Source organism: Hydra viridissima, unplaced genomic scaffold (assembly GCF_058129835.1).
Source record: "Hydra viridissima isolate aposymbiotic clone 2 unplaced genomic scaffold, HvirCarnegie_v1 scaffold_1, whole genome shotgun sequence".
NCBI classification, from domain to species: domain Eukaryota; kingdom Metazoa; phylum Cnidaria; class Hydrozoa; order Anthoathecata; family Hydridae; genus Hydra; species Hydra viridissima.
Genome location: NW_028324300.1, coordinates 30,261,468 through 30,289,262, shown reverse-complemented (window position 1 = coordinate 30,289,262; position 27,795 = coordinate 30,261,468). Strand labels below are relative to the sequence as shown.

Below are 27,795 nucleotides of genomic sequence, written 5' to 3'. Positions count from 1 at the left end.
AAACTCTGATTAATTAATTTTTTTTTTTTTTCTTTTTTTTTTTTTTTTTTTTTTTTAATAAAAAAATTGTTTTAATAATTTCTAAGCTTTTGCATTAAGAGTTTTTTTTACTTCGCAAAACTTTGAAAATCGAAGTTTTTTCGAAATTAGATTTGCCAAATCGCTAAACATCGACTTCGTGTTTTTATGGATTTCGAAATATGTTGCCTGTCAAACACGAATATATTTCAAAGAAGTGCGATGTTCTTGAAGTTTTAAACATTTTTACTTTTCGTTTTTCCGCCGTTTTGATTTTTGTTTTGCTTAAAGCAAGTGATGTTGTGAAATTTCAAAAATAGGATCTAATTTATCAAGTTCTAATTCAACTGTTTGTATAATGTTTATAGATATTAATTTATATTCAAAAACATTAGTTGTAGTTTACTAAAAATGCTAGGTAGAAACGTTAAATAAAATGAGAGCGGAGAATTAGATTAGTTTTTACATCTAGAGGGGGGTGGGGAGTTGAATGGGGTGGGGTGAGGTAGTTAAACCTGCTGAAGAGAAATTGTGTTTACAATACTTCAGTATTGTAAAAGACTTCTACGCCGGCTTGATCATTTCGATTGATAATTTTTTGTATTGCCAAATTCATTTTATAATAAATCACATTTTTCTCTGAGGAAATCCTCTTGAGTTGAAAACTCAGACTTAGATATTGCTTATTAAGAGGATTTTTGGAGATTCATCAAGTAATTCATTTGCTATCGACTGAAAGTGTTAGCTCTCCGTCATCTTTACCTGTAGTTCTTTATCTGAAATACTCCTAGTTGTGTCTAGCATGAGCGTTATTGAATATAAACTGTTGAATCATTTAGTGCCTCGACTACTCAGTTTCTGTTTATGCAGTGCAGAACAATCTTTCATTTATAATACAAGTGCGAGTATCAGTCCTGACAAAACTTAACTAACAATCCATATTTCCTATACACTACCCATGTTGCTAACTTCAGCTCATTTATTTTTCCTCTTTATCCAACAAGCTATCTTTGCTCCGAGGAAATCCTGTTGTGATTAATTTCTCTTAAGCCAGTAGTTTTTAGCTTCAACCAAATTTATACTGTTTACCAACGACTTAACCTTAGCAGTCCTCTTTCCGCAACAAATCTTTTCATATTTAAAATGAATCGTATTCGCATCCCAGAGAACATCTGTTTTTAATCCAGCCCACATACTTCTGGTGACAAGTGTAAAAAACGCCTTTTTATTAAGGTAGTTTTTGTTAAACGCCTGCTTCTTCATACTAACTTTCGGCAAGTAACACATTTTAATACCATGTCTGATCAATTAGCTGGCGTTCTCTGGTCAGACATGATATGCATTAGTATCTTTTACTACGAATTTCCGTTTAATGTATCTTCTCAGAGTTGGCGACATTTTCGACACCTCTAACTTAAAGTTTTTTTAAAATTTTAATAATATAGTAGTAAAAAAAAAAAAAAATTTCATTGAATATCTGTGTTTGCAGTGCCAGAGTGAAGATTCTGTCAAAGTTGAGTCAGGTAAATGTATGGAAGGTATTATTTAGGCCTTCCTTAACAATTTTTGGTTATTTAAAAATTTTCTCAATTGGTACCGTATGAAAGTAATGTAATCATGTTTCCAACACTAGCTTTTAAGGTATGATGGCAAAACTTTTGTAGGGTATGGTGGCACATAGTGTATCATTTTAAAAATCTAGAAGGAAAAAATTCCAAACACAAACATAGGCTATAACTTTGCTTATTTAAAGTACAATTATAGGTATAGTAATCATTAAAATGCAAAATAGTAAAAATAAAAGCATACATAATATTTTTTAAAATAGAGCAAATTTAAAGAATTTAAGAATTTTAGTTTTAATATTAAAGAATTTTTACAAAATAGACATTTAAATTTATATTTTACAATTAAATAACAAAACATTTTGAAAGAGGCAAAAATAGATTACTCAGTTATTTTGTATCACTGGCGATGATATGTTCATCTAGTGAATCCTCAATGTTTCCACAGAATTGTCGCTTTCTAAAACCGTCTCACTTTGCTCACTTTCTAATAAATTTAACAATTCAGGATTCATTTTAATATGCTTAATTTTCGGACCCTTAAACTTGCCATAAACGGATCTGAAGAAATTAGTAGCGTGTTTAATAAATCTGTATTTGTATCCATTCGTGATGTTCTCGTAAAATGTTCCCTAAACTGCCTGTGTGTTTGTTTCTAGCCTCTTGGGCTTCTTCAGAACATTGTCCGATTGGAAGAATGCACGTTTCCATTATGGCTCTGCCATGAAATAAAACTATACGAAGGGTAACAGGCATAGGATACCATCCGTCTCTCTTACGTATTTTTCGAATTTATCCAAACTGATTTTAAAATCCGAGTTTATGCATTCTAGAATAATTAAGCGTTCTATTAATTATAACCGCCCTCCTGTTATCTCAGCCGACTTCACAGCATTTCCAAAAAATTTACGAGCACAGTTTCCATAATTTATATTACCAGTTTGCTGTTTGGGTGGATCAACTAAAAAACCCAAGGTGTATATTATCGGCAAATGACATATTCTGCGTCATTTGGATTGATTTTTTTGTGTGTTTTTTTAGTTTTTTTCTTTATAATTTTTTAGATATGCTTTCACATAAAGTAAAATCAGAAAAAAAAATTAGCTTAGACCAAATGTTGGAGGCAATCCAAGTTGTGAAAATTTATGGCAATTCCAAGGTGTCACCGACGCTTCTTTTGGTCAAGAACCACACATCCCACCTATCAATTGAGACTCTTGATTTGGCGGCCAAATACGACATACCATGCTAACGTTTCCAACTCACTGAATACACAAATTGCAGTCGCTTGATGTTTTAATCTTTTTTCAAGAGTATTATCACTCAACAGCAGACTGCATGGCAGAAAAGTAATGGCCTGCATCATGTTCCTATTTCATGTTCCTTCCGCAACATTTTTCGAAATTGTGACTCATGAGGTGGAGATGTTTTTTAACTAAATTTAAAAATCATCATTTTTATCATTTTCCAGTTGCTTAAATAAATAATTTACACATCTACGTAGTGATATAGTTGAATACAGCAATCTGCCACCATACCTTACAATTCTTGAAAATCAAAAAAATCAATGGTCTGCGCTGTAAGAGCTGTAAAATTTCACTCAATTTGAACTTTAACAATCGGTTCGGACAGAAATATGCTAAATAGATGACAGCAACTGCCTGCTTTTGGAGTTTTGAAAAATATTGATTCTTGAGAGAGCGACATGCAAAAAAAAAAGTGTATGCCACTGTTGCGTTAAAAAAATTAGTCGTTAAAAAAAGTTAATTAAATGTGAAATCTGCGCATGCGCAAAATAATTGCAACTTTTTTAACGCCGTAAGGCGTTAAAAAAGTTTGCCTGTTAAAAAAGTATTCAAAATGGTACCGTCAATCGGGGTAACTTTGGTCAATTGTTGATTTTTTTTTTAAATTCCTAAAATTTAACAAAGATATGTTTTAATTTTGTTAGAGATACCAAAAATATATATAAACTACTATATCAACAATTTTGGTATATCAACAGTTTTTGTGAATATAGTACAGTTACTTCGTAGACTACATTGAGTTTATTTTGGTGCTTTTTGATATCTCTGATACATTTATTGAACCATTTTGATTCTTAGCCGGTGAAAATGCCGAGGAAATATAAGCGAAAGCCTGGTTCAAGAGCATATGCAACTACATACAGTCAAGAAACGTTGTCCAATGCTATGAACGAATGTTTAACTGGAAGAATGAGCGTGAGAAAGCCTTGTCGACAGTTCGGAATATACGCTTCCCATTTACTTCAACCGCTGGACGTTGCTGTTTTCCGTCCGCTAATGATAGATGGCGCAGGATACTGGATAAGGGAATCGCGCATCAAAGAATAAATACCAAAAAATCAGTTCCCCGGTCTTATTGCTCTACTGCAACGTCAATTGAAAAGCGATAATTTGAGATCTGACTTCAAGTCTAGTGGAATATTTCCTTTCGATAAAGAAATGATCATAAGGCGTTTGCCACAGGTTAACAAAGACATTGGAGTAGGTACCGGTAGTACTGTTAAGGAAGTATTCAATGAAGCTATAGCAGGTCTATTAGTGAAACAATGTGAACAGGATGGGAAAACAAAGCGCACCAGAGGAAAAAAGATCAAACCTGGCAAAGCCATAATACCGCAAGATCTGGTGAATAACACAACTCCTACCACATCAAAGAATAACAATAACACCAAGAATTGCAAGAAAAGGGCAAGATTTGAACAAGTGTCATCATCCTCAGATGACGATGATGACCTACTAGAAAATGACTTTTAATGACTTTTGCACAATAACAGGGATCTAGTTGGAAAATTTTCTGTCCAATTAAATGTTTTTTTCATGTTTCTCTAAGGACTGATGATTTTTTAAAACTCCAAAGTGACGAATTGTTACCCCATAGCAGGGGTATTATTGATCAAACATGATAAAAACCTGGGGTAACATTGGTTACTTTTCGGCGTTTAAAAATATTTGTAATTAAAAAATGAAAAAAATATAGAGCCCTATAGCCAAGACCTATAATGCTATTACCAAAAGAGAAAACTGTAAAAAAGTTAATAAGATTCAGAGATGTTTAAGAAAAACTGCCAAAACTGACCAAAGTTACCCCGGTTGACAATACTCTTTTATTTGCGCAAACCTCAAATCCACAACAGAATATGCTTTGAAATTTTGATTAAGGAATTGGGAGACGTTCTTTTTTTATTTTTGAGCAATAGCTCAAAAAAAAGTTTCAATTATTTTTTCTAAATTTTTTTTTTCCGCAATTTTCTAATTCTACAAAATTAAACTTTTTTCATGACATTTTTTAATTTCATTTGACCTCCTCATAGTATCAAAGCTTTTAAACTCCTAAATAAATTATATTTCATCAAAAAATAGAACATAGATACTCACTTCTAAAAGAATTATACTGACACTGATACTTTAACCGGTTCTCTCAAAGACAAAAACATTAAATATTTATTTATTTTAAAATTTGTTTATTCCAAAAATAGGATGAATAGGCAAAATCAAATATTTTTAATTTCTCATACTATAGTTCAGAAACATTAACATTTCACCATGAGCTCCTGTTAAGCTATTTCTCTTTGCAGTATATACATTTCCACCAATGCTAAAAAGTCTTTCACTCTCCACAGAAGACAGTAGGCAGCTTAAATACTTTAAAGCAAGCTTTGCTAATAGTGGCATTTTGGTTTTCTGTGATTTCCACCACAACAAAGGATTGTTTTCTTTGTCAATAAGGTCTTCATTTAAGTAGAGTTGAATTTCATTTAATTAAGTTTCATTTAAAATTAAAGTTTGTGGCAATTGTCAAAACCCATTTCTACTATATCTTTGTATTCATTTAGTACTGTAGAATTATTTGCATATTCTGAGTCAATATTTTCAATGTCACAAGCTGCAGACCAATCATTTTCAGTAACTTTGATATTTTTTATATTTTCAAGGGTTTTAATAAGTTGAATGGTTATGTTCTCAATAATGTTTTAGCAGCTGAGGTGTTTTCATTTTTGAACATTTTTGATTTGAATCCGGGATCAAGAAATGCTGACAAGATGTTATAGTTATCAGTATATTGTTTGAATTTATTCTCAATTGAATTAGTTAAATCAGTTGTCATTAATTGAAGCTTTATTAATGAAATGTTTCAAAAACTGTATCTGTGGTATAATATCTGAGACAATAGAATTTCTTTCACTCAAGCAAACTGTTGTTTTTTGGAAGTTTTTTAGCAAAACACTAAATTGTCCAATAATTATCCATTTGTTTGCATTTAATGAAGGAAGCTTACCATTTTCAAGTGCATATATGGTTAGAGGTTTCCTTTGTTCATAAATTTGTTCTAACATATGATAGGTACTATTCCACCTTGTGGGAACATTTTGAATAAATTTGTGCTTAGGAACATTGTTTGCTTCTTGAAGAGCTTTAAGTTTATGGCAGGCTTGGGGAGAAAGGCTGAAATGCCCAGCAATTGAATGGCAGTTTGCAATGACATTCTTGACTACTGTTTGTTCAAAAATACACTTATTAATTACTAGTTGCAGTGTGTGTAAAAAACAAGGCATACTATTATATGGGCTATCTTTAATAGCCTTAACAACATTTGCACCATTATCTCCAGCTATTTAATGAATTTTTGAAGGTGATATTTTAAATACAGCCATAATATCTTCAATCAATTCAGCAATATTTGCTGCTGTATGCCGCTCAGGAAATAGAGCTACTCCAAGTACAAGTTTTCTGATTAAATGTATTGTCTAAACAGTGACCTGTCAGGTTCATGAAGCTTTTATTTGAACTACTGGTCCATATATCAGTAGTAAAGCTTATGAATTTAGCAACTGAGTAAACATGGATAGCCATTTTTAATATAAAGTATAAAATAATTTCATCAACTAAGTAAACATGGACAGCCATTTTTAATGTAAAGTATAAACTACTTTTTAATATTTTACATACCCTAATGAAACAATGCAACTTTTTTAACGTCTAATTCACTGATCTCTATAATAACTGGATAGCGCATCTCTAATATCAAAATTCACGCCAAAATCGCCATATTGGAAAGCCCCAGAACAATGAAATCTGATATGTGCGATAAAGCGATAAGCCGAAAAATAGAACTTAAAGCTTACGGGATTAAAATTTTTGGGGCTTTCCAATATGGCGATTTTGGCGTCAAAAAATAAGAAGTTTTGCTCGGAGTTGCGCTATCCAGTTATTATAGAGATCAGTGCGTCTAATTTCATTCCCTAACGAATGCTTTTTAACCATAATGCGCATGCGTTACGCATGCGCAGAACTATTTAATAACTTTTTTAACGACTAACTTTTTTAACGCAACACCACCAACCTTACATTCCTATTATATTGAGTACCTGTAGAAAAAAATTGTTTTATTTAAAATAGACCTATTTTTATCTATTTTAGTTTATAATATTGTTTGTAATATAACTTTTTTATTGATAATTACTAGATGATCTCAGGTGCTCTAAACTCGTATCATTTTTCACATACTTTTTTTGTTTATTTGTTAAGAACATGTATCTACTCTTAAAAATGAATAGATTGTATCATTTATTTGATTTCTTTATATTTATTATTGTTAAATATCATTAGATAAATAATAGTTTGAAGAAGATTTTCTATTAAATTCTCATTGTGATTTAAACATTTTTTGGTAAAACAAATTTTGTTTTTGAATAGCTGTTTTGATAGAATACTTGTAAATATTGATAAAGTCTTAAAAATATCAACTAACGATAGAAATTATCTGTGTTACTTGAAGAGGTCTATCATCCAAAATTAGTGAACGATCGAAACCGAATTAGGCCAAAACTTGAAAAAGAAAGTTAAAAATCCCTGAACCTTTTATGATCACCAAATTAAAGCAAAAAAAACCATTTTACATCTAAACAATCACCATGCAACATTGAATAAAAAGTAGAACAAGTCTAGACATTTTGACTACTAAAGTTAATAATTGAAATATTTTCTCCGCAGAACAAAATTTTTTCTATGTTTTCTGTTAAAAGTCATGCAGTTTAGAGTTTTGGAAAGAGTATGAAGAGAAAACAATATTAAAAGCAAAGTTTGGTAAAAGTAGCAAAGAGATTCCTTTCACCACGACCAACATCTACAGAAGTTGAAAGGAGACATTCTTTTAAATGAAAGAAACAGACTTTTGCCGGAAAACATGGAAAAAATTTAGTTCTGCTGAGAAAATATTTCAATTATTAACTTTTTTTTGCTTTAATTCGGTGATCACAAAAGGTTCGGGGATTTTAACATTCTTTTTGAAGTTTCGGCCTGTTTCGGTTGTGGTTACGGGTTAACTGAACCAAAACTTCGGTACTTTCGGTTTCGGCTCATATTTCGGGTTCGGTAGATCACTTGCATAAACTAAAATTTAAAAAAGGTCCTTAAATAAATTTGTTTTAGCTGGGAGTTAGTTAAACAAATATTTAGTTAAACAGACTGAGTCCACAGATAATTAAACAACATTAGTAAATGAAAAAGCTTAAATGATGTGAAAATAAATGCTACTTTTGCTACTCATGCAATCCGGTTGGCAAAATGTTACTGAAAGACAGTAACTTTGCCAACCGGATTGCGTGAGTAGCTTGAGGAAATATGTTAAACTTTGTTTAACTGCCTAAAGGGCTAGTGGAAATGTAACTAATGCAATTATTACGGTTATATTCCACTTCGGTAATTTTTTTAGAAATATCTAATATTTTTTAACTGAATGGACCTTTTTCACGATTACCCGACAGAACCGTTCGAGAATTATTTTTTTAACGGATAATCGGATTCGGGTATCGATAATATAAATAATTTAAATTACTCGAAAGATTGAGTCGGGTCGGGTATGAGAAATTTTAACAAACCGATCTTATCGGCGTTATCGAGTAATTCCCGTTCGGGTAATCAGAGTTTGATAAAATTGTTTTTAGCTTTTATCGGAATCCGCTATCTGTTCGAGTCGGGTCTCGTTCGGTTCTTATCGGGACTCGGACATTCCCAATGTCATACAAGTGAAAATAAAACAAGAATATATTCCACACTTATAAGCAAATAGTATATCTAATTATTGTTTTTAAAACAAAACTTTTTTATAAGTATTTTAAATGTTTTTGTTTCTGGAAAAGTATTTCAATTTAGAGTTCCCTTAGTTTTGGAAGAAATTTTATACATTTTTTTTTTGTTTCAAAATGCATTTCTTCCATTTTCATTTAGGCTCTTTCCCAGACAATCTTAGAGACATAATTCAGACACGAAAAAAAAATTAACAGAAAAATGGAGTACCACAATGTTGTCTGATTATTGAAAAAATTTTGTTGACAAACTAAATGTTTAAATTCAAAATACAATTCATAGTTGAGAGGCTCTTGTTTACTTTTCTTAGAGGCTGTTTATATGGACAAAGGCTAGCCCGTTTGCCAAGATCTCGGCAAAAAAACAGTGAGATCTCACTTGCCAGGCTAGCTCTCTTAATCATATAAACACAAAATAAAATTAAGTTTAAATAAGGACGACGTCGAGATCTGGGTAAACGGGCTAGCCCTGCAAACGAGCTAACCCGCTTTTCATATAAACAGCCCCTAAGATCAACTCCTTTTAACAAAAAAGTCAGGGGGTTCGTCTTTAGTGTATGTAACAGTTCCTAAATAGTAAATGTCACATATCAACTCGGTGATGTCAACGTCTTAAATAAAATAACAAGATTAAAAAGAGATTATAAATAATATCAATACTTAACCATTTATTAATACTTAACCACTTATTTTTTATAATTTTCAACAATATGTTTTTTTTAACTCACCCTAAAGTATTCTCCAATGTGAAAAAAATAAAAATTGAACGCTCACTCGTCGAGGTTTTTTTTTTTTTCAGAACCGATTAAGTTAGTTCTTTTTGTATGAAAAGCTTTTTAAGCGATATCAATTTATAATTTTGGGTCGATTATTAGCTTATTGCTTTAATAATGAAATTTTGATATTTTTATTCAAATTTTAATATAAAAAGAAAAAATTTTCAACCTTCGTTTTATACTGCTTTTAAAATAATCGTGTAAGTCAACAGAGTTGATCCATAGACAAATTTTCACTAAAAAAGAAAAAAAAAAATCTGTTTTTTGTCGAACAAAAACGTTTCTGATGGGAGTTTTCTTCAAACTTTGAGACGCACCAATTTTTTTTAGCGCACAAGAAAACATGTTTAACATCGAAGTTTTCTTTTTTGATTTTGTAATTTTAAACAAGTTGTGCCCACAAACTGCCTGACTAATCCTTTTACAAATGCGTTAATTAAAATGGTCTATTCAAAAACGTGAAACGAAGCGACGGCTCTTTGAATGGAAAAGAAAGGGTATTGTTTCTACGCTATTTAACTTTTTTAAAAATTCGGAAATTTCATGAGTTGATTTACAAACACTTTGTTACGACGACATCAATTGAAACCGAGTTTTTTTTCCTGTTCTATATTAGTTAACGATACAAAAAGTGTTGTTATTTGAAAATGCATTTATTTTGTTATAATTATTTCTTTTAGGTTTAGTTTAAACTGAGAAGAACAACAACAAGCCAATCGAAAACATGGATTTAGCTGATGACCCTAAGAGTGAATTAGAATTGATAAAAAACAAAATCGGTGAAGACGAAGTTTTTGTACTTGAGCAATTTGTGGCTAAATGTAATACATCGGAAGATGTAAACTTATTGTTAATACGCTACAGACATTTTCTCAATGAAAAATACTCATCCGATTGGGGTAGCAAGATTTATGATCCAATCAAGCGTCCAATAAGAATAGCTTATCTCGTGAACCCAGACAAAATATTTTACAATGAAATAGATTACGTCATTTGCAATTATTTGCGCAATGAAGGAGCAGAAGTGATACCATTTACATATCAAGACTTCTACTTTAAGTCTAGCAGAAATGGAGTTGATCTCTTCATAAACAACAAAATTACTGAGCTTGATGGCTTTCTTTCGTATGGGTATAGAAGTAAAGAAAATATGCACATATATTGGTATATTATCAAGATGATGGAGCAGAAGGATGTTGTGTGTCTTCACTCTTATGAAGTAGATCGAGTTCTTAATAGTAAACTTCTGCAATCCATTCATTTTGGCAAAGCCAAAGTTCCGATACCAGATACATACCAAACGTTCGACATACAAAGCACCAAGACACTTGTCGAATCGATTGATATTGCTCCGTGTATCATTAAGTCGCACGACGATTATGGTGGTGCTGGTGTGTTAAAGATCGATCACAAACACGGGATTGTTAACATGGTTGGAAAGTGTATTTGGAAAAACGAGCTCATTCTTTTGCAAAAATTTATACCTGATTCGATTGGTCGTTCAATACGAGTACTTTGCTTTAATGGTAAAGCGTTTAGTATTACCGAATACGAGGACCTGTCGGGTGATATTTTGTCAAATGCAGGTTATGGAGAGAAATTTCGTCTCAATTCGTTAATGCTTCATCCAAAGTATAGCATTTACACAGAAGTAGCCGAAAAAGCATTGAGTTCTGTAGGAAATATACTAATCGCAGGCATTGATATATTAGATTCAGAAGCAGAAGGAGTAGTAGTCCTTGAAATTAACGGCTTTCCAGACATTTTTGACAATTGGCTAACTACGGGGAAGTGCGGTTTCAAGAGATTAGCTGAATGCTTTATGGATAAAGTAAAAAATGGTATTTCAAAAAGATCATCTAATGATGCAAAGGTTTAAAGTCACCACATTTTGCTAATATTTATTTTTGGTGTCTAATTCATTACAGCTTACTGTATTTATGAAAAGAAACCATTAAAGATATTGAATAAAGAATTGGTTTAAAAAGTAGTATATAAAAACTTATCTGAATATAACCGTACAACAAAATTTGTTTATCAAAATTTTCTGTTAAAAAACAAACAAAAAAAAAAAAAAAATTGGCTTCTGAAGGTAAATGTCATCTTTGAAAGCTTTTGTAATTACAATTAAAACTTTTGAGAATTTAGTACCTGATGTAACCAAGAATGTCAGAAGAATCAAATTCTTTTGTGATCTTCTGATATTCTTGATCAGAAATTCTAGTAGTGATTAACTTCACGGACCTTAAAAATCCAACCTTTTTCTATTTCAACTAAATATATGTAATAATATACGACGATAAAATCCTGTACTACGTTAAAATCCTGTACTACGTTGCTTTGAACGTTTCTACGCATCAGCAGAGAGTGCTAACTGTAAACCCCTGTTTCTTGCGCGACCTCTTGTATCTTCTTTCCGTGTTTAAACAACCATCCTTGACAATGATTAATACAGATAGGTGCTTAAATTATTCAAATTTTTAATCACAACTGTTTTGCATTTATCAAAATAAAGCATAACAAAACTTGAAAAATAAACTTAACTGATGATTGGTATTACAACGAAAACTTTGTGAAAACTTCGAAAATTACTGACCGATCACATACTTTTGAGCACTAAAACAGATTTTTAAAGATTTTGTCAGTAAAACGATGTCTGATTTTTTCCGATGTGATAAACAAAGAAAATGGCTAACACATAAGAATTAGGTTTTTTTTAATGATTTTTTTAATGAAATTTAAATTTTCATGGGTAAAAATGTGATACTGCTCCAATAGTATCACAAAAATGTGATACTGCTCCAATAGTATCACAAAAGTTCTTTGCACTGATGATTTTTTTTTTTAATTTTTTGATGAAAAATGGAATCGATTAAACAAAAGTTTTAGAAACTGAATTTAGGAATACTTTTATGCAATATTGTTCTATCGTTGTATCGTTGTATCGTTGTATCGTTCTATCCTTCTATCGTTATATTACTGTTTTTTCAAAATATTACACCAAAAAATTTGGTTCGGAGCATGTTTTGCAATTTGACGTAAAAAAAGACCCAAGCTACATTACGTGAAGGTTTAAAAATAGTTTAAAAGAAAAATTTCTCTCGAACGCTGCTGCTACTGAAAGTATTTTAATGCTTTGCACAAACTCCTAATTACTGGATTTGGGTTTAAATTGGGTTCACTGGAAATCAGTTGGTTTAGTTTACATATTTTTCCAGTTTTTATAATTCTCTCGGTTCACTTTGTAAACAGTGACATACACCAAAGACACTTGTTGATCAACCAAACGAAAATATATTTCAAACCACTCCTCATTTTTCTTTCGTCATTTATCTGTCCTTTGAAATTTTGTATTCTCTTATGGTTTAAAATAATTGCATAAATTATATTTTCTTCCATTCCATCCATTTTTAACGCTGACTGTTATTTTTTAAATGAAAAAGTAACTGTACAATTTCATTTAGAATAAGAATAATTTGTCACGCTTTATAAATTTACATTGAAGCTGATTTTTCATGCTTCTATTGCTAGCCAAGCCGCGGTTAACGCTTGCACCACTATTAACTAATCTTGCACTAAACTCATCCCTTAAATCCTTCCATACAATTTACAACACTTTATAGTTTAAAATAACTTTTTAAACATAACGATCCCATATTTTACTTAAATTTGCTTTCTAGTCTGTTGATATAAGATTTTCGACAGCATTTGGGGTTTCCGTTTTTTATTACCAGGATACATCACGTGATGTTGTTGTTTACGCATCCGACTAATGCAACGAGGTCCATCATGGTGGCAAGACGTCCCGAAAATATTCAAGAAAGTATGTTTACATTATTTGTCAATTTCATTCAAAATTTTCGTTTTTTAAGTTTTGTTTTAGTTTTTTAAAAATATAAATTTTTTTATTTATTCATACCATACCACTTCCCTTCTTTTAGTGTTGACATTGACGATGTCAGCATACCTAGCTGAGAGCTTTGTATAATTGTAAATCTATGATAAAAAAAAAAAACTCCTTTGGTACCAAAGCTTTCATTTATATATGAAGCTAAATTTATAATGTTTTGGAGCAAATGAATATAGATAACAGTCTACCTAATAATATTAACATTGTGTTTTATGAATTGTTTGTCACATTTATATATGTGAATTTAAACATTAGAAATCAACATTCCAATTTTTTTTTCCTGCTATGAAAAGGTTGGTACAATCAATTAAACTTTTTTTTCAAGTAATATCACAGAAAGTCTGAGATTTTTAAAAAAGTCAGGGTATTTTCTAAAAAGGTCCCAGAGAATAATTTTGTATTGCTCAAGATATTTATGTTTTGTGATAAAATGATCTTAAGGAAACAAAGTTGCATCGTTATTGTTAAATTATTTATTCTAGAGTAGTTTTTTCTAATATTTTTATTTAACTCTTGACTAGATATAAGAATATTCTGTAAATTTTACAACATGTATATGCAAATTGAATTTCTTTTACATAATACTGTATTTGATTTCTTTTGTGTTAAATAAGCAAATCACATTTTTGTCAAGGAGAAACATGTATATTAGATAAGAAGTTGGTTTTTCATTGTTGATGTCATAGAAAACAGTATACAAATTAGAAAAATCAGAGGCAGTTTTTAGAAAAATAGTTGTCCCAAAACTGTAACACTATCTTTGTAGTTGCAACTTCTTTACTTAGGCACTTTTTTTTGGTTATTGGCATTAGTTAATGTTAAAATTTTTGGCAATTATAACTATTAAAAGTTTTAAGTATTTAGGCTACTTTTTTGATATTTGCTAATATTAAAACAAAATTGTTATTGTTATTTATTGTTGCACAATATATAGTTTAGATATTATATTTATTTTAAGATTTTGTTCTTAAAAAGTTAAACCAACAAAAAAACTATTTATTCTTGTTAATTTTGTTTTAGACAATCTGGGTAGTATAAAATATTAACAACAAGAACAAATATATTTACGGGACTAGGATATCTATGGTAAGATGTTTTCTTTTTCATTTAGTGCTGAAATATTGATTGCCTAAAGTTTGGTTTTAAGTTATTAACAATAGTATTCTTTACAATATCTTTAATTTTTATGCTTCAAGTTCAATCATTTCATCTTTTATTTTATGCAATTAAAAAAACTTCTTGCTAAAAATAAATAAATTGGGCTTTTTATTTGATATTATTAGTATTATAACTTCCAGTGAAGTAGTAGCAAATCTTCTTCCAAAATTTGAATTTAAATTTAAACACAAAAATAAGGTTTTTACCAACTGGTATAAATAACATTTAGCATTGCAAAAAGATTAAAACACATTCTAACACTTCCAACCAATCTGTTGCACTGCAATGCCTTTGATTTTAAGCCAACCTATGTTTTTGACATCATACATCACCCCAACTTCTAATAAGTGTATATTTTTCAAATTTAATCAGATTAACAATAAGATGAGTAATTGACAGGGCTCAGCAGCTAAAACTGTTCATCTTTTTTTACTTGACATAAAGGTATTTTAAATTATGTGAATAAAAAAGAGTCTGATTGAAGTTGATTGCTGACCAAGTTTTCTGATATTTCACTACCAACATATTGTCTTTAAATATTATCAGTGGGATTAATACTATCTTTAATAATATTAAAGATATTGATGTAATATTTATAATACTTTACCAGTTTTTAAACAACTTGCCAATACTGGTTTTTCCTATAAAAACAATACCTCTATTGAGTTATTATAAGTTTTACACTATTGCAAAAAATCTCATCAAGTCACTAAAATTTCATTTTGATTTATTTTTTAAGTTATTATGAAATGACTTTAATCAAGCATAATTTAAATTTCAAAAGTATGAAAAAGAAATATTTTTCCTAGAAGTTATTAGATTTTACTTTTTAACTCTTGATTTTAAAAAAAGTTATAAAAATAATTCATGCAATACTATATTTTTACTGAACTTGATACTTGCTGGATTTTTTAAACAATGTATCTTTGTTGAATTTTTCATGTCATTCTTCTGGTGATAACTCAATTTTTTGTGTCTATTTCATTGTTCATTTATCATTTAAACTCACATTACTTTTTATATTACCTTTTTTTCCATTCAATCAATGGTGTGCTTGATGTTTTTTGGTTGAAATCATCTGTTGACCTCAATTGTGATGATTTCACAGAATTTAAAAGAAAGCCAGAAAATCTTTAAATTTCTTAGTTTACTTTTTTTTTTCCAGCAAAATTATACAACATTTTAATGAATTAAAAGCATTCAGATAAGGGAAAAAAAGGAAAAATATCAAGTTAATGGATTCGTACCAGGTTACAATTTTTATTTAAAAAAATGCTAAATTTTTTTGTTTGTAATTTTAAATTAATAGCTATTTCTTTACTATTTTCATTATTATTTTTTGTTCTTATCAATACTTTTAATAATATGCTTTTAATCAGGAATTTCCTTTCAGAGAGAAAAAAATGGGTTGTCTACTCATTATGGAAACCACAACATAAATTATAGCTCTCCTCACAAGCACAAGAACAATGAAAAGATGAATGGGCGTCAACATGCTACATCTTCCCCTGGCATTCACAATACTAATGGAAAGAGAGAAAAAGGTGTTGTAGAGAAACTACTTAACTCCTATGGTTTTTTAGAATGCTCATCGACCAACTATCGTGTTTTTTTTCACTATAGTGAATTTGATGGTGATCCTAATATGCTTGTTGTTGGAGGTACACTTAACAAATACCTGATATTTAATATTTTACTAAGATTTTAATTTGGTATTTTAATAGTTAAATTTCATGATTGCAGTTGTTTTTAATCTTTTGGTTGAATCTTTCATCTTATTTTTACAAATTGATTGCATTAATTATATTTTTTCTTTCAGATTGCTTAGAATTTACACTCACCACAGATCATAGAAACAATAAACTCTTGGCAGTCAATTTGACAAAGCTGCCACCAGGTTCTGTTGTTATTGAAGCTTTAGGTGAGGAGGTATGCATGGGTCGAGTTGAAGTTGAACCTAAAATTTCAAAAAATCCTGATTCAGCAGATATCTCTACTCTAGGGCGTGTTAGTTATGATAAAAGCGGAGTAAGTTGTTTTAGTCGAGTTTTTGTCATTAATGAATTTTTATTTAAAAAAAGATAAAAATATCATTAGTGTCAAAAATAATTCAAATTATTTAACTTTTTTTTTTTTTCCCGTCATTTTTCAAATTGATTTAATCTTAAGTTTAATAGTGTAACTACTTACATATAAAAATATTTACATATAAAAATATTTCAGAAAAACTCAAAAGAGAACTTTTTGTACTGTTTCATTTAAATTTTATATTTCAAAAATTATTATAAAATTATACAAATTCATATGAATTTATAGAAGTAGTCTTACACTAGTGTAATGAAGTATAAATAAAGTTAGTATTATAAATAAAATTGGTTTAGTTACAAAAAAACTGTCAACATCATTTTTGGTAAGCAAAACAATAATGTGGAGTTAGAAATCACTTAATTAGCAGTTTTTATACTTATGACTACCACATCTACTGCAGTATTTGTTGTGTCAGTTATTATGGCTATGAATGTTGTCATCGATGTGATTGCTTAAGCAGCCATATGAGTTGTTGCTATTGATAGCAAGAACAACATGATTGCTGTTGTAATTAGAATGATGTTAGTTGCCAAAATAATAACTGTTTTTTTCTGTTAAAGCTGTGACAAATAACCAACTAAATGAGTTGTAAAAAAGAAATGATAAAAAGGCTACAGATGAAGTTGTATCTTTTTTCTTTATCATTATGATCCCATGATTAATTTACAGTGGTGTGAACAATATTACAATCACCAGTAAATTTCATGTTTTAAAAGTATATTTTTTAACTTTCTTCATAAATTTTTTTAGGAGTTTTTTTTCCTGCCCTTTTCTATTTCGGACATTGAAAAGGGAGAAAAAATTAACAAAGGAGATTATGTCTCATTTCATGTTGCAACAAACAAACGCACTGGATCTTTAAAAGCTCGCAAATTAAAGCTCAGTAATGTCCGGCCTCTTGTTAAAGTTGGCCAAGGCATTGTGAGCTCTTTAAAAGAATCTTTTGGGTTTATTGAACGAGCTGATGCAGTAGCAGAGATCTTTTTTCACTACAGCGAGTATAAAGGTGACATAAATGAACTTCTTATTGGCGATGATGTGGAATATGAGCTGCAAGAGCGTGCAGTAATAAATTCTTTTTATATTAACTTTTTTTTTTAACTACCCTTTCTTTATATTCTAATAAACTTTTTTCCTTCAGATTTCATTCATATTTGCATTTTAAGGTTTTTTAAATTAGGGCAAAGAAACTGCTGTTAGCATAAAGAAATTACCTACTGGAACTGTAGTTTTTGAAGACATTTCTCAGACACGTTATAAAGGTCATGTCATAAAAGCAATATGTTCATCCTCAGTATCTAATATAGATGGTCATTTAACAGGAGTGATAGAATATCAAGGAAAAAATGATACCCATGAAGTTCTCTTTGGAGACCGTGACAGTGAAGATGATATTATGTTGCAGAAAGGAGATATTGTAGAGTTTAATGTTTCAACAGGTTTCATGTTTTAGAATAGAAAATAATTTTTAAATCATTTCAGGCTGCTACATTTAAATCAGTGTGTTTCTATAGGCATATATTTACTTTATTGTCAGCAGATGGTATAAGCCAACAATGTAAAAAATGTAGTAATTACTTTACACATTCATTCTTCACCTATATTTACTGAGTTAGCATCATTGATAGTTTTTCTCCTGGTATAGATCGTCGAGATAAACTCCAACGTGCCGTAAATATTAAACTAGTTTCAGTGTGTGTACCAAATGGGCAGACGCGTGATGTAGGCATTATCTCAAGTTTAAAAGATGGTTTTGGTTTCATAAAATGTGCAGATCAAGAGCTCAGTATTTTCTTTCATTTCAGCGAAGTTCTTGAGCAGGTATGTTTAATTAAACAGATTTAAATGATGTGTAATGTACCAACACTAAGTTATAAGTTCTTGAAAATTATTTTAAGAAGACATCTAGTAGATGTAGAAGTCATGGCTAAATAAAAGTTGTAATACCAGTTTTATAGATAATAAACATAAAGTGAACATAATTATTAATTTCATATATTTGACTAGCTACTAGCTATAGTTAAATACAAAGCTTTTAAAATTTTTATAGTTTTTATAACTTGTATTTTTCTTGTAACTTGCAACCTTTGAGGAAGCATTTATCATCTATATTTTAAATCAATTTGTTTTATTTTATAAAACTTTGTAAAATAAAAAAACTGATTTAAAATATAGTAAATGATGACTCATAAATTCTATGATAATATCCAAATAGAATGATACATTGTTTCAATAATAACATCACATAAAGAGATGACTTGTTTCTATGACAACATGCAAGTAAGTATTAAGTGTCAAAGTTTTTGATACCTTTGTTCTATTTTAATTGTTATAAATATTTAAACAAACATGAAAAGCTTAAATTTGTATTCTTTGTCTATTTTGTTACATTGAGAATTTTTTTTTAAAAAAAAGAACCAACCAAATTTTAGTAGATGATTTAAATAATTTCAGCATTCTTCATAAAAATTTCTAATTTTTCAGGAAAAGTGTTTTCAATAAGCTTTTAACATAGAAGCTTTTAACATAGAAGCTTAATTGAACCATTTTTTACAACATTTTTTTACAACACACTTTTTTTAAACGGCATTGCTTTAAAAATGTTCAAAGACAAGTTTAAACAATTTAATCATAGTAATTAAAAATGGAAAACAGAATGAAGATTTGTTTCAAATGCTTCACAAATTAATAGTATCAATTGATGTTAGTCCAGAAATTGTTATTATTCATTTAAAAACTGGGGATTGAATTTCAGCAAATAAGTTGGGCACCTCTTGATATGAAACCAAGAGATAATAAAAAGTGTCTGTTAATGTACAAAATATTTTTCATAAGGCAACTAAAAAAAAAATTACACTGCGATTAACCTTGACAATAAAAATACATAGCACTGTGATTCTAAGCACAAAAAGCCAGTACAAGATCAAATAAACTTGTCTTATGGAGGAAAAGGGAAAGTATATTATGAGCTGCTGAATTCCCCTGGTAAAACTTTCACAGGGGAATTATCATCAACAAGTAATAAAGTAATTTTTTTCAAAATATTCAAACAAAAAACTATGAAAACATTTCTAAAACCAAACTTCAGTTCAAATGAGCTCTTGAATGTCTTACTCTTTAATCTTTTTGTGAGACTGAAGCAGATTTTTAGCTTTATTAAAACTTCATAACATTTTTAATTTAGAAGAGTAACATTTCTTTGTCAAAGCATCTTTCTACTACACAAGTAAATCACTTAAACTTGTATATATTAGGCTCCTTGTATTGCTGGGTCATTTTGGAAGAAATGTTGCTTGAGGGTAGTAATTTTCTCAACTTGTTTGATGCATTTCTCCTATGCTGGTATTTTAAAGTTCAAAATAATTTTTTTAAACCACTTGTTAAGTATTGGTATTCTTCTTAATAACTCCCCAAGAAGAATCCCTTCTGACTTGGGTACTGAAGTTTGAAGTTTGACCTTCTTGCAAGTTATTTACTGTTAAAAAATAGATTTCTCACTGTTGTAAATTGGGTGATTCTGTGTGAAAACATCCAGGGCATGCAACCCTAAGTCTCAGATTTTGCTGATTTTTAAACCACTTACAGATTTTAGTAAACTATAAACATCCTGAAAATTTTATCATCTAATTTCAATTGGTTCCTAAGATATAGCTATTTAAAGTTTGCCTCCAACCAACAAAAAACTGCCATTCTTAAAAATGGTTTTGGTCCTAGTTTCTGTTATATGTGTGTTGGAAAGCTGAAATTTTGTACCTTTACATATTTTGGGCCCACAAATCCAATGAAATTTCTTAAAATATTTAAAAATGAACATAACACCTAAAATTTAAATGTTTACCACAATTTTACTGGGGTGAGTCCAACCACAAAAATGCTGATGTAGCTCGATTTTTTTTTTTTTTAATTTTTTTTAGAATTTGTCCTGAATAGTTAAGTTATAGTTATTACAAAGAACTGGAGAGTGGTCTTTTCTAAAACAGAAATAAAAACATGATCAAATCAACTTAAATTTAGTGCTTAAAAACAGGTATTTTGATAAATTAAACGAGAAAAAAAGGGTGTAATTTGACAGTTTTGTAACAGGCCAATAATGAAAAAATTTTTTCAATAATTTTGCTTAATTCCTTTGTTGTTTAGTGTGTTGATTCCAAAAATTTTGATAATAACATCGTATCACCCACCTATTTCTCACATTTTAATGTTTAAAAAAATTTTCTTTTTAATGCTTCAAGTGTTATTAGGTTGGGAATAAATTCTCTTTGCTTAACCTATGTGCTTTAATTCACACTCTAAGTATAGCTAACCATGGTTGTAAAAACTCTCTCAACACTTTTTTGTTATATATTTGGTGATTTTGTAGTCAAAACACATAAAGAAACATTACTGACTTAGTGAAAAAAGTATATTTTGCATAATTTGTAATCAAGACAAATATTGGGTTCCTCGTTAAGTATGTTATGTTTGTATAGAGAATCTTAAAAAATGGTATAAGAAAGAGAAAAAAGCTTTTAAATTTGCAATATCCATGAGATAGTGCAAAAAAAATTTTTAAAAAAACGTTAGTTTATTGAAAGTCAACCAAGTAATAATGAGCTCAAATGTTCTGCAGAAAACTTAAAATCATAGTTGTTTACACAAGCTGAGTTGAATAATTTAAGTGAGAGATTTGCCCCCTCCCCCACTCCCCATGGTTCTGACCAATTCAATCCCAAATACACCCAAAGAACTGTCAAACATAGCATATATGTAATGGTTTGTGGTTGCTTTTGTAGCAAACAGGGCAGAGGTAGACTACTTTCTTTCTAAAAATGAAACAATGAATTCTAATCACTATATAAGGTGTATAGAACAAAAACCTCTGGACCCTTTTGAAATTCATCAATCAACTTTCTTTATGCAAGATTGTGCACACTGTCATACATCAACACAATCAATGGTATGGTTCTTGAGCAAAGAAAATAATGTTGCAGTGACCCAGCAATAACCCACATCTCAATCCAATTGAAAATGTTTTGAAGGAAATGAAATCCAAGGTTTGTTGAGTGCGCTGCAGTATGAAATAAAAAGAGTTTGGATTCAGGACATGTCTCTCTGTAATACAAAGGTTTTCTGAAAGCATTCAGAAAATTGAAATGGTACTTAAGAACAAAGGGCAGATGACTAAATTTTAAATAAATCTTTAAAAAAAACATTTGTAGTTTTGTTGCCCCTTTAATCTGGATTTTTTATCCTCAAAATTCCTGCGCCAGTTTATTTGTTTGAGTTGTGTCAGTTACAATCTCAAAAGTGATATTTTCTTTTTAAAAAATTTGCAACAAAAAAAAAAAAAATTTCAATAGTTAAACACTATCATTGATATTTGTTTTATTTGAAATAAATTTTTTGGTTAAGATCAAAACTCTTCAAAAACACTTATAATGGTTCAGTTAAAATCAATGATAATTTTGAGCAGGGATTTCTTTATGGTTAAAACCATATTCTAACTGTTGTTAGAAACTGTGTGTTGTCCTATGGTTAATTTAAACTATTGTCAGTGCATTGTTTAATAAAAAAAAAAAAAGAGCTATCTTTTAATTTTGACTTCCAAAAAGTTTCACAATTTTCTTAGAAAGTTGATGTAAAAACAACCAGAATTTTTTTTTCTTGTCTGCATTTCTTTTAGGTTTTCTATTGAACAAGAAAAACATGTTTAGAACCAGGTAGTCACTCTTTTAGAAATCTTTAATTAAGTAACAGCTATTTTGGAAAACAGTTTTTGTGTTGCATGAAATAATAACTTTGAACTACAGTACATTTACACATCAAGCAATCATTGTAGTAAACAGTATATTGAGAAACTAAATCCATTGAAATGTCAGTTTTTTGTTGAGTTAACCTCTCCAGGTTTTATGAGTAAGCTTGTTTTAAAAAAACTAGAATTTCTATTTATTTTGCATCTAACTTACCTATTATTAAATTTAGTTTGATGGCATACATTAAAGTGAAATTGGAGCAAAGTTTTAAAATCAAATTATTTTGTCTATTTAAAATGCTTTCAAAAACTCATTGCCATAAGTGTTAAAGAAATACAGTAATTTAGACTGTATAAATAACTCTTATTTATATTCTTCTTATTATCTATATATTTAAGGGCAAAGTAGTAATATGTGTTTTAAATTTAGTCTAGGGTGATGAACTTGGGTGATGAAGTTGAGTTCACTATTCAAAATGTAAGTTAGTTAATTTCTGATTTAATCTGTTGTTATAGTGTTATTTATTCATTGTCTACAATTGGTTTACATATAGCTTGACTTTTTCATGACAGACCACTGGCAAATGCTTTCCTTCTGTTTCATTATATCTGTTTTTATTAACTGGCTAACAGATGAAATCTTGTTTAAGGATTTTTTTTCTGAGAAAAATATAGATGCATTGAAAATATATTCTAACTGTAATTTTGCTCTTTAGTTTCTTAGTTTGTTTGTTGTTTTTTTGTTTTTTTTGAAAAAAAGAATCCCCAGATTTGCTTGTTTAATAAAATGGTTAAATTTTTAGATAAATCATTCTTTTTTTTTTTTTTTTTTTTTTTTTTTGAGATAAAATCACATTTAAGCCCTATTATTTAAGCCCATATATGTATTAATCACAAATTTATTTTTTAAAATGTATTTGGTTTATGCATTTTGATTTGAATCAGGATGTGGTGTCTAGGCGTCAACATGCAACTCGCGTTCATTTCTTAGCTAAAGGTTCTGTTTCATTTGAAGTAGTTTCGAACAAGCGATATGTTGGTGTTGTAGAACAAGAGGCTGCACAAATTAGAAACATGAAGAGTCCCAGCAAAGTTAACAAGTATATAAATATTTTTTTTTTTTTTTAAATGTTTTAAATAAAGAATGATAAAAAGGAACATTTTATGAGGTGTTTTAGAATAAACAGTAGTTGCATTCCTATCAATTTTAACCTTTTTTGTATTCATAAAAGATGTTTTAAAGTTTTTTTTACCTTCTAAAATGAAACATTGTTTTGCTGTAAGTTTATTCATTTTAAAATGTGGACTTTATTTGTTTCTCTCAAATAGTTTATTTACTTCACATTAGAGATCAAGATACTGGCTTAATTCAGGCCCAGATAGGTGGTATCCCAACCAAAGTATCATATCATTTGCGTGACTGCAAACCTCGGGAAACTCCACGATATCAAGATAAAGTTGAATTTGTTTTAGTAACAAAGAAATCTAATGGTCATCATTTTGCCCGTGATGTAAGCATACTGGAGAAAGCTGTTTTTCGGCAGGGCTATGTGTGTGCCCTTAAGGAAACATTTGGTTTCATTGAGGTCAGCTCTCATGACCATGAATATTTTTTTCACTTCAGTGCTGTCAGTGATGGAACTTTACTTGAACTAGGTGACTTTGTGCAGTTCATAGAAACAAAATCAGGCGAAAAAGTAAGTGCAGACAATGTTACTAAGATTGCACTAAACCAGGTTGCTGAAGATGAAATTATGCCTGCTGTTTATGAGGGAATAGTAATTCGACCAATGAGAACTGTAGATCCTGATGTGAGTGTTTTCAATATAAAATTATGAAAGTTTAGCATCTTCAAATGCCATAATAATATAACCATGAGGATATGTTTCACAATAAATATCTTGATTATCACAAAAAGAATCATGACCTTTTTTAAAACAAAGTTTTTCTTGTTTTAATTTGAGCTCATTTCAACAGAAAGAATTCTCTTAGATAATTTACATCATTAATATTTTTCCATTTATAAATGAAAAATTTGGACATCTTTCTTGAGCTGACATTTTGATCTTAAAAGGATCTTTACTTATTTATTCAAGCTTCTTTGTTTACAATGCTCTAAATATTTAATTATATATGAGCTGCTATTATAACTAGTCAAATATTTTTTTATTTCAGCAAAATGAATATGAAGGTTTGATACAAGTTTGTGCACCTGAAAATGAAAATGATGAAAAAATGGAAGTTTATCGATTTGGTATAACTAGCTTGGTAGATAAAAAAGAACAGCTTCAAGTTGGCAATAAGGTTAGCTCCCACTTTAATGAAAGATTTTTTTAAAAAATTGTTTAAAATTTTTTTTAAAATTTACCTAGTGCTTTATTCTATGCAAAATGATGTGTTATGTTGACATTGATGAGGTTTTTAAAATTGGTATTTCAGGTAACATTTCAAACATGCATTGATTCTGTCACAAAAACAATACGAGCCACTCAAGTAGCTTGTAAGCGAAATATGCTAAGAGGAAGAGTTGACTCATTGAAAGGCCAGGTTAGTTCAAGATGTCATTATAAGATAAGATAATTGTATTAACCAATTACGAATTGAATTAAGATGTAGAAATAACAACTTCATCAATGGTTAAATAAAAATCCCCCTACCCCTTCCTCAAAAGAAATGTTCTGTGTGCTATCTTTATCATGACTAATATATATCATATATATATATACCAAAAAAGTTGACCTAAGATAAGTATTAGTGCTTGGTGTAAAAGTTGGGAAAAAACTTGGAAAATTCAAAATTTTAGCCATATTTTTCTATTTTTTGTTAATTTATATGCAATTGTGTTTAGTAAAGAAAAAAACAAAATTTTTTATTTATTTTCATATAAAGTGATTATCTTTACTTAAATACATTGTAATGCACAGCATTATTTGAGAAGATTGCATATTTTATGGATGAATAGTCCATAAGATACAATGACACATTTTTAAAGGCATCTTTTTTGCTTTTAATTTAATTTAATTTTTGTTTTGTTTCATGTACTTAAGCACAAAAAGTATTAAAAATATGAGTAAAAAAAGTTCAAGTATACAATCAAAACATTTTTAGGAAGTATGGTCATTTGGCAATACTTTCAAATCTGTTAGGTTAATTTTTTATTTTTTCATTTTTCAGTAGTCTGACCATTGAGTTTTAATGCTGAAAATTATTTTTGAATGATAATGAGAGATAACCAGTCAGTGCTTACTGACCTATGAAGTACAGAGAAGAAAGAGATGACTGGTAATCTCTTTCTCGTCATTACTTCTTAAGTTGAAATGGTATGTAGTTCCCCAAGATGAAATGCATTCTGTCTTGGGGAAACTAAATATCTAGTAGGAAAGACAAATCAGTCAAATAAATAAATCTTCTACATTGGATAATTGTATAAAAATTCACAATGCATGCCACAAAACTTTTTTTATACAAAATAATAATTGTGAAATTGCAATCTGTTAAATATCTATTTTTTCAATACAGGATTGGTTTTGTTTCACCAAAGAAATAGTTGCATGCCCTATAATAACAGGAATGAGAGCATTAGTTTGCCAGATCATTGAAGAGATGTTTAACTTCAGTGGTTACATCTCTTCAATGTTTTTTAGTTCAACGAACGTTCTGCTACTTTTTTATTTTTATTATTTTGATGAACAGTTCAAAACCTAACAAAAGTTCTTGAAAATAGCCTTATCTAGAGCACGTGTCATCATGATGTCATCAAAATACATTTTATGGCTGCACTAACTGGTATTGAAACTATGGCACCTAGATTAGAGCTGTATGTACACTTACAGTTTTTGTAATGCAATGGAGAATTAGGTTAGATTTAGATGGGCTTCTTTAAAAGTTGACTCTTCCTTCAGTGTTATAACAAAGGGAACTTCACATTATGAAGAAACTGCTTTGAAAAGTAATACTTTCCAGAGAATACTAAAAGATCTCAACTCTATATTTACTATCTGAGTGGAGATGTTCCTGGTTTAAAATCAGGCAGGTGCCTGCCATAAAGCCAGGTTTACAGCAGGCTTGTTTGCTTAAAGTGCAAATAAAAAATGGTATTACAATCATCATGAATGAAGATGAGATATTGATGAGATGTGTTTGAATTCATGACGTGCTTAGTTCCTCAAGAGCTATCTCTCTAGTCCATGTTAATCATGCACAAGTTGAGGCAGCTGCACTGGGTTATTTTTCACAATTTAATCATAATTTGAAAAAATATATATATATATAATTGATTCAGAACTTCATTGTGTTGTATAGAAAAGAACACATGAATCAAAATGTGATGTTAGTAGCTCAAGACCATAAGGAAAACTAGATAGAAAAAAGCCAGCTGAAAAACTTTTACGAAACTTGTTTCAGTTAAATATCTTTCCTACTAAAACTTTGCATGTTAACTGAAAGATTTTTTACAATAATATTTTTCTTATTTTTAAACATTTTCAACAATAAATAATTCTACAATAATAAAATGTTAGCAGAAAAAAATTTGAGAAATTTCTCTTTGAAACGGGTAAAAAACTTCAATTTTGAGAAATTCCAAGTTGTACATCAATTTCCTTTTTTTATTTTTTTATTTTTTGTTTGTTTTTTGTTGTTTCTTTTGGTTTTTTTTTGTTTGTTTTTTGTTTTTTTTTTTTTTTTTTTTTTTTTTTTTGGGGGGGAGCTATTCATTTATTATAAAACTTATCTTTTCAACATACTGGCTTTAGTTTGGCTTTATATCATACGACAACGAGGATGGTAAAAGTGTTTTTTTTCACATGAGTGAATTGATAGATACTCATTCAAGTGACTTGAGAACTGGTGACGAAGTCACGTTCGCTCTTCTAAATAACCAAAAGACAGGGAAAAAAAGCGCAGTACGTGTACAAAAAGTGATGTAAGTAGCTTTCGTGAAGTTAAATTTTATTCGGAGTAACACCTATAATTCATACCTGTAATGCATTTTCTATTTGTTTTGATAGTGATGAGCGGCCAGAGCGTTTAGCCCGCAGAAGAAGTGTTAGGTTTTCGGAGTGCGCTGCAAGCGCGTAAGTAATCTTTAGTAATAATATTCTGGTGAAAAAATTCAAACTTGAGCTGGTATAATAATTTTATTCTTTTTATTCAAGTTTTGTAGTTCTTCGTCATCCAACTGGTCCCGATGGATCGAATGGTTTTAAGCTATTACGCGGCAATGATGTCGTGAAAGAGCAGCTCTCAGCATTAGATCTCAGTTGCTCTTAAACGCCCGGGAGTCAGAATTTATTTATATAACTGTATGTGTTATTCGAGCTTTGAAATTTCTCTACATCTAAACCAGGCTTAAAGTTGTTTGTAAATGTTCGCAGTAAACGAATGAATTTTTTTTTGTTTTTTTTAACTGTTTTGAACATCTGCGTTTGCACCCAAAA

At 29.6% G+C, this 27,795-nt stretch overlaps 2 protein-coding genes across 3 annotated transcripts; both read left to right on the top strand.

The window, feature by feature from the left end:
* Window positions 1-9,734: 9,734 nt before the first annotated feature.
* On the top strand, window positions 9,735-11,471 carry LOC149894430 (uncharacterized). The gene is made up of 2 exons (XM_090072388.1): window positions 9,735-9,967; window positions 10,151-11,471. Exon 2 carries the CDS (start codon window positions 10,195-10,197, stop codon window positions 11,347-11,349), a length of 1,155 nt encoding a protein of 384 aa, XP_089928514.1. The 5' UTR covers window positions 9,735-9,967; window positions 10,151-10,194; the 3' UTR covers window positions 11,350-11,471.
* Window positions 11,472-13,166: 1,695 nt separating this feature from the next.
* LOC145191890 (cold shock domain-containing protein E1-like) lies at window positions 13,167-27,795 on the top strand. Of its 2 annotated transcripts, XM_090074928.1 has the most exons (16): window positions 13,167-13,293; window positions 14,401-14,466; window positions 15,704-15,788; window positions 15,932-16,199; window positions 16,358-16,566; window positions 17,377-17,691; window positions 17,807-18,065; window positions 18,272-18,447; window positions 22,788-22,835; window positions 23,303-23,457; window positions 23,706-24,168; window positions 24,533-24,661; window positions 24,797-24,904; window positions 27,112-27,281; window positions 27,367-27,432; window positions 27,514-27,795. In XM_090074928.1, the coding sequence occupies exons 3-16, from the start codon at window positions 15,774-15,776 to the stop codon at window positions 27,626-27,628; spliced, it is 2,496 nt and encodes an 831-aa protein (XP_089931054.1). In that variant the 5' UTR covers window positions 13,167-13,293; window positions 14,401-14,466; window positions 15,704-15,773; the 3' UTR covers window positions 27,629-27,795. The 2 variants fall into 2 exon arrangements, with proteins under 2 accessions (XP_089931054.1, XP_089931061.1); XM_090074935.1 differs by lacking the exon at window positions 15,704-15,788.

Excerpts from the sequence above, each read along its gene's own strand:
- LOC149894430 (XM_090072388.1), top strand. The coding sequence starts at position 10,195 with ATGGATTTAGCTGATGACCCTAAGAGTGAATTAGAATTGATAAAAAAC.
- LOC145191890 (XM_090074928.1), top strand. Across the intron at positions 16,200-16,357 it reads TAATATGCTTGTTGTTGGAG|ATTGCTTAGAATTTACACTC; the intron begins GTACACTTAACA and ends TTTTTCTTTCAG. Across the intron at positions 24,905-27,111 it reads TTGACTCATTGAAAGGCCAG|TTTGGCTTTATATCATACGA; the intron begins GTTAGTTCAAGA and ends TACTGGCTTTAG.